At 46.6% G+C, this 13,289-nt stretch overlaps 1 protein-coding gene across 2 annotated transcripts in view; it reads right to left on the bottom strand.

Moving 5' to 3' along the window:
* The window catches only part of TRIM66 (tripartite motif containing 66), an 862,818-nt gene that overhangs the window by 80,542 nt on the left and 768,987 nt on the right, over positions 1–13,289 (bottom strand). For both annotated transcript variants that reach the window (XM_086956002.1, XM_086956003.1), the window contains exon 14: positions 958–1,132. In XM_086956002.1, the coding sequence (XP_086812128.1) occupies positions 958–1,132 (175 nt within the window). The remainder of the gene's footprint in view (positions 1–957; positions 1,133–13,289) is intronic.

The raw sequence follows: 13,289 nt of genomic DNA, 5'->3' as shown, positions 1-13,289 counted from the left end.
AGGCATCGCGCATAGGGTGGAGTTTATTACTGTACTTTACTGAATAAATCAGTTTCCCTACATCCTGCTTCGTGTGGATTCTTCAACATAATAGTCCTGTTTAATTAGGATTGTAGGCCGAGTAAGAAATGTTATGGGAAGTATAAAATATGAACACACAGTAGAAAATGTGAAAAACATAAATCATAGGGCAACAGCAAACCCAAGCAGAAAGCCACAGCGGTATGTAGTTAAAGACCAGTGCAGGCCCGAATCTTGTGCTGAAGAGAGGAAGGTTAGGAGTTCACCTGATGACACAAAGGAATAGGTAACTTGAAAGGATTGCAGTTAAAGTTAAACTCATTTTGAATTAGCTAAGGGCACATGGAGGTTTTAGGCGCACAATGGTAAAATCACACCACTAAAATTGTATTTACTGTGAATAAACATGCGCTCACGTTCAAGAATGGCTAAGTGTGTTAAGACGTGTTAGAAACTACAATAAAGGAGATATGTTAAATTAGGCTATAAGTAAGGGTCACAGATGATTTCATGTTTCTTTTGATGGCCATACATTAATCTGTAACTGATGTAATAATCCACTGCTGAACTTTTGTAACCCTCATTGTTCAGTTTTGTATAAAAGAAGCAGTGGTGATGTATCAAATTCAGACCGGCTGCCTGCCTGTGTGCGAGGACAGTCTGTCTCCCTGTCACAACATTAAAGAGCTGTCTTTGTATTGCCAAAAGGAGTCTCTGTCTTTTTCATTACTTAAAGGTTTTAATCACCCTGCAACAGAATACAGACATAGCACCTCTCCTCACTTCAGTTGTAAAGATTGTTCAGCGTGTTTTTTATAATAGTTTGAAGCATTACCAATGTATCTCTGAATCTGAATTCAAAAACAAATTTAAAAGGAAGGTTTGTGCTCAGATGCAGTTATTAAGAATACAAAGTTGGAGTGAGAAGAGATTTACCTTTATCGACATAGACGTCGACTGTGCGCCGTACTCGATGAGCAGTGTGAGGGAACCCTCCGGCTCACTGTTCTGCGGCTGCACCTTGAAGACCGGAAGCTCACCGGTGTCAGGGGCACATATTTTTAAACGTTCTACCCGCACATACGGAATCTTCTGCTCTTTATTTTCTGCTCTACATGAAATAGGAAGAGAAAAGTGTAGAATTGAAGTCACGCACACATAAACTTAAATTTTAGTGGTTCAATGTTCTTACAGTTTTATTTGACCATGCACAATGAAGCATTCTGTTCTTGCTAAGAGGCCTACTCGAAGTATGATGCAAAACGGCACAAGTTATCACGTTTTATGTAAGCATCAATGGCAAGTGTCTCAAAATTATCGTGGTCACGCCCATTAGATATTCCTAGCCTAAAAAGAAACTATGATCTTTTTGGCGAAAATGAAACTAGCAGGTGTCTCTCACCGGAGGCAAACAAACGCGTCAGGGAAACTATAGTCTGCATGTGACACAGAGGAGCCCCCTAAATCACACCCTGAACTCAACACACACAAATACAATGGTAATTTACTACCATCTGATATTTATTGTGTGCTATTCTTCTACAAATGAAGTGAGTAAAAACATCCTACCCACATCCTAGAGCTAAAATTCCAACTCCGTGGGTCATCATTTTAACTAAGGGTGGGCGTAGTGGGGCTACGCGAAGCTACGCGAAGTGGGAAAGAAACTATGCCCACCTACGCATTTCGTGTAGCCCCACTAAGCGCCACCCGCCTCCCTCCCGCCCTCCCTAAATGCTTCAATTAGCTTAAAAATTAATTATAAACCACTTACCTTGCCCCCGCTCCGTCCCCGGGGGTCTCTCTCGTCTTTGCGCCGTCGGCACCGCCGTCTTGCACACTAATGTGCATGCGTGGCCGCCCGCGCATGTGCATTTCTTGCAAGAAATGCGCATGTGCGGGAGGCCGCGCATGCGCATTAGTATCCGTGACGGCGGTGGATGACGAGAGGGAGCCCTGGGGACGCAGCGGACAAGGTAAGTGGTTTTATAATTAATTTTTAAGGTAATTAAAGCATTTAGGGAGGGCGGGAGGGAGGCGGGTGGCGGGCAACTTCGCTACGCCCACGGAGTGGGCGTAGTGTTGCCTGCTACGCCTACTTCGCACAGGGCTAAGTAGGCAACACTACGCCTACTCCGTGGGCGTAGCAAAGTACTTTGCCCAGGGTTAATTTTAACCCTTTGGTAGATATATGGTGCTAATCGGAAAGAGAAATGAAGGCTCCTTTGGGAAAGGACCTATCCTCTGTTCCAGCACCTGGTGTTCTTCTCCGCTCAGGGTCATCTCTAGCAGCACACCGCACCCCTCAAGGCAGAATGCTCTCCCTGCTTACACTCTTCAGGTGCTACGGCATCATGTGGCCGCTTGCAGGGCACTCATGTGTCAACAGGAGTAAAGGCCTCCCTGTGATGAAGGTTAACTTCCTACAGGCCCCATCCATTCTGATCCGTTTCAGGAGAACCCTTCTCCTCCAGGGCACATAAGGAGCACATTCATGCTTCAGTAAAACACACATGAAGAGGACACATTTCCACTGACAAAGACATGTAGTCCGAAATGCATTAGATATCGGATTTGGGAATAATTCATCAGAAGGATTAAAATGTTGGAATCATTTAATACAAATTTTAACTGTGCAGATTAGTAAAATATGACTGAAACAATAAAGAAAGACGTTTTGACGATATAGAAAGCACAATTATTATTTTTTTAAAATTGATTGAGGACCAACCTAACATGCATCAAGCTGTGCATCCAAGGGACTATCTGTAATTAACAGGAAGCAGGTTTTGGATCAATTTTGGCACCCTTGTGAAAAAGCAAACGGTATTGAAATGATCAATTCAGGATAAATATTAGTGCAGCGGAAGAACAATAACGTTCTTGTGAATCTACTGAGTTCTATCCAGTCAAGGTTGAGCCAAAACTCCAGATAAAGGTCTGCTCTCATTCAGTGTCCTGTAAAAAATTCTTCCTTTGTCCTGTGCTGAGGCTTTTAAGAGAGAGTGGGATGTTCCAGAAGGTAGGCACCTCTGCCCAAATCCTATGATGACACATTATAACTCCACCCCTGTCCCAAACCTTCTGCATAGCATTTTGAGACATTTCAACATGGGGACTTAGAGTGGTTTGTTAATATTCCTCTCTGAAAACCTGACACCTCGACCTTAGCTGCCACAGTTGCCTGATTCCTTTCCTTCAAAAACATCAAAGAAGAAGCCTCCCTGGGATTGGCTCCTGAGAGTTGGCCTTCTCCCAGTTGATCTCCTTGGGATGAGCCTCCGGAGGCCTGGCACAGCATATACAGTAATTAACACTTGCAGATTCTGTCACCACCCTTTCCACTTGTCAGGAACAGACTTAATCATTGTCAAAAGGTCCTATTTTTGGGAAGCTTTTGATCCTCCTGATGGCTAACAGAGTATTTATTTATCTTGGCCCAGAATGGTGAACAAAAGCCAGAATTTGATTAGAAACTGGGCCAGAGAAATAAGATAAATCTTCAAGCGCCAGAAGGAGTGCATATATGACAGAATTAACCTTAAACCTGCACTTGTCATCCTGTTTACCATTAGGTTGAGGAAAACGCCTAGTCTCTAGGCCTAAGTATAGCAAAACTGTCCTTCTGTGCCGATTTCACATATGTTTGCCACAGGATTAATTCTCTGCCAAAGCTGGTTAAAGGTACGAGTCAAAATGTTAGATTCCAATACAATTCTTAAAGTTTTTTTTAATTTGTAATCACACCCAAATATTTATAGGACATTTTATTCACTAGCAAGTTTACACTAGCTATTTATGTTTTGGTCGTTGTAAGCTTTGTCTTTCATTTGAGAGGATTACTTTATGTATACTGACACTGCTCATGCAACACTCAAATCAGGGAGATGCAGTTTCACAAGTCTTTCACTAGAGGGCCATCTCAAGTCAGATACAAGTGGTTGAAATTTCATTTCCAATCCTATGTGTGTGGGGTGGGGGGCATAGCTTAAACCTAAACATTTTCATATACACCCCAGTTATTCTAATGATGTGCTCATTTTCTGTAGGATAAATAAATATACCAAAGCTGGTTTATAATGAGGAGTGAGCATTTTAAAATGTACAATAAAAGTCTTGAGAGTTATGAAAATAGTTGATGTAACCCTACTATACATAAGGACTATAAGCCATTAGGAAGTGCAAGTGCTTAACAGTTTTTATTTAGTGGGAACAATTGTTTAGGTGCATTTATACATGTGCAAGTAAAAAATGCAGTCACTTAAAGTGAAAGCATCCAATGGCTGGAGTGGGATGTTCTATTGAATTATATCTTCTCCTGGGGTGGGAGGAAGTATGATTTTATTGACATGTCAAGAGACCAATCGTGAAAGAGTACTGATTAAGTGTCTCTATAAATGTATGTATTTTTATATGACATTTTTTGCAAAGCATGTGGCTGGCAAGACAGTTAAAACTGTCTTTCGGCTTGACCTAAAAAGCTCACACTTCCTGGGCCAAGATCTAGCTTTCTGTCGATTTTGGATTTAATGCAGTCAGCAGTTTTTGCGGTATTGTGGTTAAATTTTCCTATGGAAAAGTTCATTAGGAAAACATGTTTTGGGACCCCCTCCCTTTTTTGGCTCCCCAGGTAGGAATTCAGGTGGATGAGACTTTTTGTGGAGAGTTTCTGTAAGATTTGTTAAACAGTGACAAAGTTAAAAGGAAACAAAAAATATATTATACAAGACATAAGGTTTGATCCAGATAACATGATAGTATGCCTTTGTTAATCACTATTGAAAGACCTGAGGTTGTTGCACACACTAATAAACAGTTATAATAGTAACATACAACCATGCACTAATGACTACATTTGGCAAAAACTAGTGGCATTCTGATATTGAAAAGATCCGTAGCTGGACAGATTAAATAATAGAGGCTGCAGTGAAGCAGTATGAGGGAACAAACTGACACCCTATTTAGGATGCTGGTCTTTTCTAAGTTCGCCATTCCAGGTAGGAAAACAAGAACGAGTTTGCTGATGTGCAGGAAGAAACCTCGTGGTTTTTCAGGGACATATAATATTTTCAGCACCAGAAAAAAATGAATGCTTGGGGGCAGGGATGGCTTTAGCGCTGGTGGCGCCTGGTACACTAATCTTTTTGGCACCCCCTTCCATGACCTCCTTTACCATGGCTTTCCTCAATACCACCCTCCAACAGTGCCACTTGTTTCTATATAGCCCCCATCTCATATGCATTTAATTATTTTATAGGGTTACTCATACCAGTGTAGAGTGTCAGAGCAGTTTACATCACACACACATTATACACAGACAATTAATTATAAATGTGCAAATCCGTTGATAGGAAATGTTACATAACACAATTAATTACGAGGTGTAGGAATCACATGTAATCTATACAGGCAGTCAGCATATTTTAAGAGTGCTTGGCCTGGAGAAATTCAAACTCAGAATTCAAAATACACCTCAGTGATTGCGGTTGTCTCTACTAAAACGAATCTATTTCTACTGAAAAAAAACTCATTTTTATCAACATTGGGATAATGAAAGACTGAGGAAAAAAACACATAACGTTCTAACCTACACCCACTAGACAAAACTCTGACCTCTATCCAGCAGAAACATTAATAACCAGCGTTATTTTGACAATATTATTGTTGCCTGAAAACTGCTGGGCACACAAGGAACTCTGCAATAGGTGCTTTTAAACGTATGTTATTTCTAAACAGACCGCCCCCCAAGATCAGCGTCAGGTGCAGCTACTCCGGTCGCACCGCCCTATCACTGGCCTTGCCAGGAGGGTTTCTTTCTGCCGAACAGAACTGAACATGCTGAGTGGACTGACAGGACATTCCGACCCACTTGGCATGCGATTTGCCAAAAGTACACCTGCTTAACAGAACGAGGGCTGTCAAGCTAGAGAGGACGTCTTACTTTGTTGGGGACTACTGCACCAGGAGGATAGGGCAGGTTCTTTGCCACAGCGGTTGTCTGGTGAACCATCTGCTGAATGCTAAATATGCCTATTAGGAGTACACTTAGAATTTGACAGAACCAGAGAACGACATCAAATCAGCAATTTTTCTGTGCACCATACTCGCAGTTCCTGAGCCTCATTTAGAAATGGAAACCCTATGCTTGTCCTCCTGTCAGAAACCTCTGACGGCTAGCCTATCTCTCATGGGTCATCATCTTCAGGGCATTGGCCATATCTAGCGAAGGCTTTGTCACGCACATTTGTCCTTCTGTAAACCGTCGATACTTAGGCACTGATAATCATAAATGGCGCTCAAAAGCTGGGGCCATACATTTTTTATTTAGGAGAAATACTTCTATACTTTAGGGTGGTTGTTTTTTTCTACAGAACAAAAAAAACTAGAGGGTTGCCTTAACATGGCAGCCCACCCATCATACCAAAAAAACATAAAGGGGAGTGAAGGGGTATGATCAGTCATGGACTCAACCTCCTCTATGAAAAAACTGAAAGAGTCCACTCTGAGTTACAAAATGTAGTGCTAACCTTCCAAAAAATGACTAAACCCAAGCAAACCGTTTGGTTTTTGTATTGGGAGAAACAATAACTTTTCTAAAATAACCCTCACCCACCAAAAGGTCTCTTGGTGGCATGCTTCATCATCAGGTTTTTCCCGCCCGCTGCGGCACAGTGTGTGCTACGACCGATGGATACGAGGGAGCATTTTTAAGTGAAGTGAATTTATGTGTTTGGTGCACGTGTGGAAGGGTCAGAAGTGAGTGAATCAAAAAATACCTGGCTATGTGGAGAAACTAAACTTTAATGCTCCCTCAAGCAGGTATTAATAAAAATGGGGAGTATGGAGGAAAAGTGCTTTAATGAGCAGTTCTCTCTCTGGTCGACATGTTTCGAAGCCTACCCCTAAGCTTCTCTTCAGGACCTATTATGTTGATCCCTGTTACCACTCTGACTGTAGCCTGGTGCCTTTGAGCCTATTGGGTCTTCTGACATAATATGTAAACACTATGCAATACATTCATTCTTTACCTACTTGGCAATTTTTCTTAACAGAATGAATTAGAGTTTCTTAATTAACAATTTATTAGGTTGCCTAATCCGACCCCATTAGCTTCGGGAGGGGAGGAGCGCTTATAGTCACACATTGGTCAAAGCATCTCGCTCACCCTAGGATATGCTGCCTGCCCGTTTCTCCGTTGAGACGTTTTCATAGCCAAGTCATCATGACATGTTTGCAAGTGTGATAAGAAATGCGTTACTTACCTGTAACTGCAGTTATCCAGTATTAGTGTCTTTCATAGATTCACATGCCTGAATCATTCCCCGTCGTCGAGACGGGAGCCTCCGGTACATAAAAAAGTAATGTCCTAAGACATACATAAAGAGAATAGGTCTAAGGGTCTAACCTTAGTAACCTATCTAGGTCCTTATGCAGGAAGGACCAAATAGAGTAGGCTCCAGGGTCCCACCTTGGTAGCCTATCTGTGTCCTTTTGTAAAAAAGGACCAAAACAAAAGGAACAGCCAATCAGCTACTACCTCCCTCTAGAACCTTCCTGTGAGGAGCCTCAGTCTCTCAGATTTTCGTACGCACCAAGTTGGATAGGTGTAAACCTGTAGAGAGAGGTGAGTCCTTCCAGGGGAGGCGGGAGGGTGCATGTGAATCTATGAAAGACACTAATACTGGATAACTGCAGTTACAGGTAAGTAACGCATTTCTTATCCAGTATTTGGGTGTCTTTCATAGATTCACATGCCTGAATCAGAGTAGCAAGCAATACAATATGCACATTCTGTGAAGATACAGACAGTATATTACTGCAGGTAATGAACATTTGTGACTGTAGGAAAAAAACAACAGCATACAATGTCATGCAGAATCTAGTAACAAGGAAATGTGCATACCAGTCAAGGATGGTGGGAAGTAGGAGGGCTCACCTCACTGGAATAGATGGCGAAGCACTGCTCTGCCCACTGCTGCGTCTTTCGTCAGCTCAGCGTCCAAGCAGTAGTGCCTGGTGAAGGTATGCGGGGACTTCCAGGTCGCCGCTCTACAGATGTCTAGGAGTGGCACTCCAGCAAATAGTGCCGCAGACGTAGACATGGCTCTGGTGGAGTGGGCTTTGGCCCGTGAGTCCAGAGGTCTTCCTGCCTTCTCGTGGCAGAGAGTTATGGCTGAGGAGATCCATCGTGATATGCTCTGTTTAGTTAAGGGCATGCCTTTCCTAGGCCTGCTGAATGCGACAAAGAGTTGGGATGACTTCCTGAATTGTCTTGTTCTGTCAAGATAGAATTTTAGGCATCTTTGAAGGTCTAAAGAGTGCAGTGATCTCTCATCCGGGGTAGATGGGTTCGGAAAGAATGATTTAAGAACCACCGGCTCATTAAGATGGAAGTCCGAAGGGACTTTGGGTATGAAACGTGGGTTGGTACGCAGGATGACTCTGTCCTCCTTGAATTGAAGGAATGGGTCCTGGACGGAAAGGGCCTGTAGCTCGCTTACTCTTCTGGCCGAGGTCAGAGCAAGTAGGAGGGCTGTCTTCCACGACAGGAATTTTATGTCAGACTTGTGGATAGGTTCGAAGGGATGTTTCATCAGCTGGTGAAGAACTATGTTGAGCTGCCACGTTGGAGGGACAGGTTTTGGTCTAGGGAAGGACCTAAAGAGGCCTTTCAGAAATTGCTTAATGAGTCTGTCCGCCCACAGAGAGGGGCCCCTAGAAGTTCGAGTGAACCTAGAAATCGCTGCCAAGTGGACCTTGATGGACGCATGGGCCAGGCCTGAGTGCGCCAGGTGTAGAAGGTATGGCAGGAGTTGTTGGGGAGTGACCCGGAAGGGGTGTAGACCCTCCTTTTCACACCAGATGCAGAAGCGTTTCCACTTGAGAGTATAGGTCTTTTTTGTGCTGTTAGCTCTGGCGTTGGACAGGACATCTTTGCACTCTTGTGGGATGTTTAGATGGCTGAACTCACGGTAGTCAGGAGCCAGGCTGACAATTTCAGAGGGCCCAGGTTCGGGTGGAGAACCTGCCCGTGAGACATCGTGAGCAGGGTTGGGTGACTGTGAAGACGAAGAGGTGGGTGGACGGATAGACGGTGGAGCTCCGTGTACCAGTGCTGCCTCGGCCAGGATGGGGCGATGAGGATTAGAGTGCAGGGCTCCGATTTCATTTTCCTGATTACTCTGGGTATCAGTGGGAATGGCGGAAAGGCGTAAGCAAACACGTTCTGCCAAGCTATTGAAAATGCATTCCCTAGAGTTCCTGGTTGGGGAAGCCTGCTTGCAAAGCTTGGGCATCTGGCGTTCTCCCTGGTGGCGAAGAGGTCTATCTGTGGTGTCCCCCACTTCGTGAAGATGTGGTTCAATGCACTCTCGTCTAACTCCCATTCGTGGGATAGGGACTGTTCTCTGCTGAGGGCGTCCGCCAGGACATTGTCCTTGCCTGGAACGTATTCGGCTTTGAGGGTGATGCCATGTTGTAGAAGCCAGTTCCAAACTCTCTGAGATTCTCGAGAGAGAGATAGCGAGCGCGTCCCACCCTGTTTGTTCAGGTAGTGCATAGTCGTGGTGTTGTCCGTCCTGACTAGCACTGGGGAGTTTCTGATGCGCGGGAGGAACGATTGGAGCGCCAGGAAGACCGCCCGTAGCTCTAGAATGTTGATGTGGAGCTTGGACTCCTGTGGCGACCATTTTCCGTTGGTCTGCAGTTCTTGTAGGACTGCACCCCAGCCCTCCAAGGATGCATCCGTGGTGATGATATGTGGTTGCGCCGGAAGCAGGAACGGTAGTCCTTGCGACAGGTGTTTGTCTGAAGTCCACCATTGTAGACTGTTGATTAGGTGTTGAGTGACTCGTAAGCGGTCCTCGAAGGATCCCTTCGCTTGTGTCCATTGTTTTGACAGTTCTTCCTGAAGGGGGCGCATTTTTAGGCGGCAGTGAGGGATGAGTAGGATACATGACGACATCATGCCAAGGAGCGATTTGAAGAGGCGGACGGTCAGAGACTTTTTGGATGCCACTGACTTGGCCAAGGAGATGAGTTTCGACTTTCTCTCCTGTGATGGAAAGGCCTTCGTGCAGTCCGTGTCCAGGGTCGCTCCTAGGAAGGTGATGACTCGAGCTGGTGTCAGGGATGATTTTTCCCTGTTGAGGGTCAGTCCAAGGCGGCGGAAAAGATGCAGACAGGCGCTGGAAGATGCAGCTGCGGCTGCTCTCGACGGAGCTTTTACCAGCCAGTCGTCCAGGTAAGGGAAGACCTGGTGTCCCTGCTGGCGGAGATAGGCTGCGACAGGAGAAAGGCATTTCGTAAAGATCCTTGGAGCAGATTTGAGGCCGAAGGGGAGCACGCGGAATTGGTAGTGTATCCCTGCGACTGCAAACCTTAGGAACTTTCTGTGACCCTTGAGGATAGGGATGTGATAATAGGCGTCCTGTAGGTCGAGTGATGTCATGTAATCGCCTTTTTCCAGGAGTCCCAGGATCTCCTGTAGCGTGACCATTCGAAACGATTGCTTCTTGAGAAACACGTTGAGGGCTCTTAAGTCGAGAATTGGACGCCATTTCTTCCCCTTCTTGTGGATGAGGAAGAAGTGGGAATAGAAGCCCTCCCCCATCTGGGCGTGTGGAACTTTTTCTATCGCGCCTTTCTGGAGCATGGATGTTAGTTCTTGCCGAAGCAGCCGCAGGTGTCTGTGAGGACGCTTGACAGGTGGTGTCTGAGGAGGGTTTGAAAGGAATTCTAGAGAGTGGCCGAATTGAAGGAGTTGTAGAACCCACCGGTCTGTCGTTATTTGCCGCCAGTTTTGAAGGTAAAAGGAAAGCTTCCCTCCAAGTCGCAAGGGAAGCGATGGTGGAGGGGCTGGCCAATTGGAAAAGTCATTGTCGATTGCCTGCTGGTCTCTTCTGTCCTTTCCCTCTGTAGGACGATTTATTGAAGGAGGACTGACGTCCCGACTGGTTTTGGCGCTGTTGAAATTGCGTCTTACCCTGAGAGTAAGAGTAAGAGGACTTGTTTTGATAAGATCCTCTATAGGAGGATTGTCCCCTCCCCCTGTTGGCACGAAAGGACTGAGTGCGAGATTGCAGAGTGCCCAGGGCTCTGGCTGTGTCAGTGTCCTTTTTAATTGCAGTGAGGGCTTCGTCAATCTTCTCGCCGAATAGATGATCGCCATCATAGGGCATATCTAAGATCTTGGTCTGGACCTCCTGTCTGAAAGAGGTGGCTTTAAGCCAGCCTTGGCGTCGTAGGACAGCGGCTCCCGCCAGCTGTCTGAATCCAGTCATGGCCACGTCAATGGCGCAGTCTATCAGTTCTGAGGCCGATGTTTGGCCCTCAAGGAGGAGCGAGTGTGCCTCCGCTTTAGCATCTTCCGGCAGGTCGGCAATGTAGGGCGCGATGTCCGCCCAGAGTTGGCGGTTGTAACGCCCAAGAAGGGCGATGGAATTGGCAATTTTCACCGTTGTCGCAGAGGTAGTGGAAAAGCGTTTCCCAACTGCATCTAACTTCCTGCCTTCTTTATCTGGTGGTGTCGATAAAGGTGATGCAGGGTTACGCGAGTTCTTCTGCGCCGCCTGGGTGACCACAGAGTCCGCCTTGGGATGACCCGTGAGACATGCTGGAGCTGAAGACGTAGCTCTGTACTTTTTATCCAGTTTGGGTACGATTACCTGTAGGGAAGCTGGAGATTGCATGAGCTGCTTGCCCTGTTTGAGTAGATAATCAATGATCGGAATCGATCTAGTAGTTTTCTTAGTTGGTTCTTTAAAGTCATAGAGGAAACATTCAGTTTCCTGAGATTCCATTGACATATGGAACCTTTTGGCAGCCCTTTCCATGAGGTTATGGAAACCTCCAATATCAGCAGGTGGAGACTCAGAAGATTGTGGCTCCGGAGAGGCTGGAGAGTGAGTAACATAGTCCTGGTCCGCATCCACGTCCGTATCATCATCTCGGACTTCCCCTTCTTCATGTTCTCTGTCCTCTTCCTCGGACGAGATAGGGTCTTGAGCAGGGTCCTGTGTCCTAGGAAGGACCAGTGGAGGGGGCCTAGGTCTTGTCCCTTGTGCAGGAACGGGCACAGATGGCTGCGGGGTTGGTGGGACAGTAGGGGTGGCTTTCTGCGGAAACCGCAGTTTGTAGTCTTGGACGAGAAAGCTCAAGTCTGCAACCAATGAGGCCGGCAAGCACACCATTGGGGTCACCTGGGTGTGGACTTGGGTAGGCACTACTGGAGGGGTCGATTCCTCAACCTCCTGCTCTTCGTCCGTACTCTGGCACTTGGCAATTAGGTCGGAAGGACTAGTGGCTTGGGTAAACTCCTCCTCCTCCTCCGGCTCCTGGTCCTGTAAGAAGCAGGATGGTGTCAGCTGTTGGACCTTACTAGGTGAGGTCATCTCCGGAGTGATCTGCCTTTTGGTGATCCTAATGGAGACATGGGAAGTCTGAGCGTCCATTGCGTGTGACAAGAGCTCGGATTCTTTCCAGGTACCAGTAGCCGTCGGTATAGTCTTCGTCGACGGTGCATCCGTCGACGACCCTCTCGTCGACGGAGCTTTAAGCAGTGTTTCCTTCGTCGACTGCTTCGTCGTCGGCGCCGTCGTCGACGGAGCGCCCTTCGTCGACGGAGTGTCCCTCGTCGACGGCTTCGTCGACGGTGTGACTTTCGTCGACGGTGTCGTCGTCGACGTCTTCGTCGACGGTGCTGTCGTCGACGCCCTCGTCGACGGTGCCGTCGTCGATGTCCTCGTCGACGGTCTTGTCGTCGACGGTGCGGAGGATGAAATCGGTCGTCCTGCTGACGACGAGTAGGTTAGAGTCGTCGATGAGGAGGACGCCGACGATGCCATCGTCGTCGATACCGTCGTCGTCGATGTTGAGACGGTTTTAGGCGATGAGGTGGTCGCCGATTGCGCCGTCGTCACCGTAAGCAGTGGTTGCTTCCTAGGGACAGGAAGGTCCTTGCTAGATACGGCAGGCTTGCCCTCTGAAGACTTTTTAGACCTCTTAGGAGGGGTCGCTGAGTGGCCAGGCGAGGAAGCCCTAGGCCTCTTCAGGGAAAGTTGTGAGGCGACCGACATGCTCCCACCCTCGGAAATGAGGTCGGTCGGTTTGTCTTTGAGCCTGTTCAGCCAGATAAGAAGTCTCCCTTCCCGGTCTTTCTGGGTTTTGACGGAGAACTTACGGCAAATCTTGCAGTCGATGGTCTTATGGTGAGGGTAGAGGCAATACAGGCATTCCTCATGTTCGTCGTCCACGTGGAGCCTTAGTTT

This window comes from Lissotriton vulgaris, chromosome 2_1 (assembly GCF_964263255.1).
Source record: "Lissotriton vulgaris chromosome 2_1, aLisVul1.2, whole genome shotgun sequence".
NCBI classification, from domain to species: domain Eukaryota; kingdom Metazoa; phylum Chordata; class Amphibia; order Caudata; family Salamandridae; genus Lissotriton; species Lissotriton vulgaris.
This window is presented reverse-complemented; position numbering and strand designations above follow the sequence as displayed.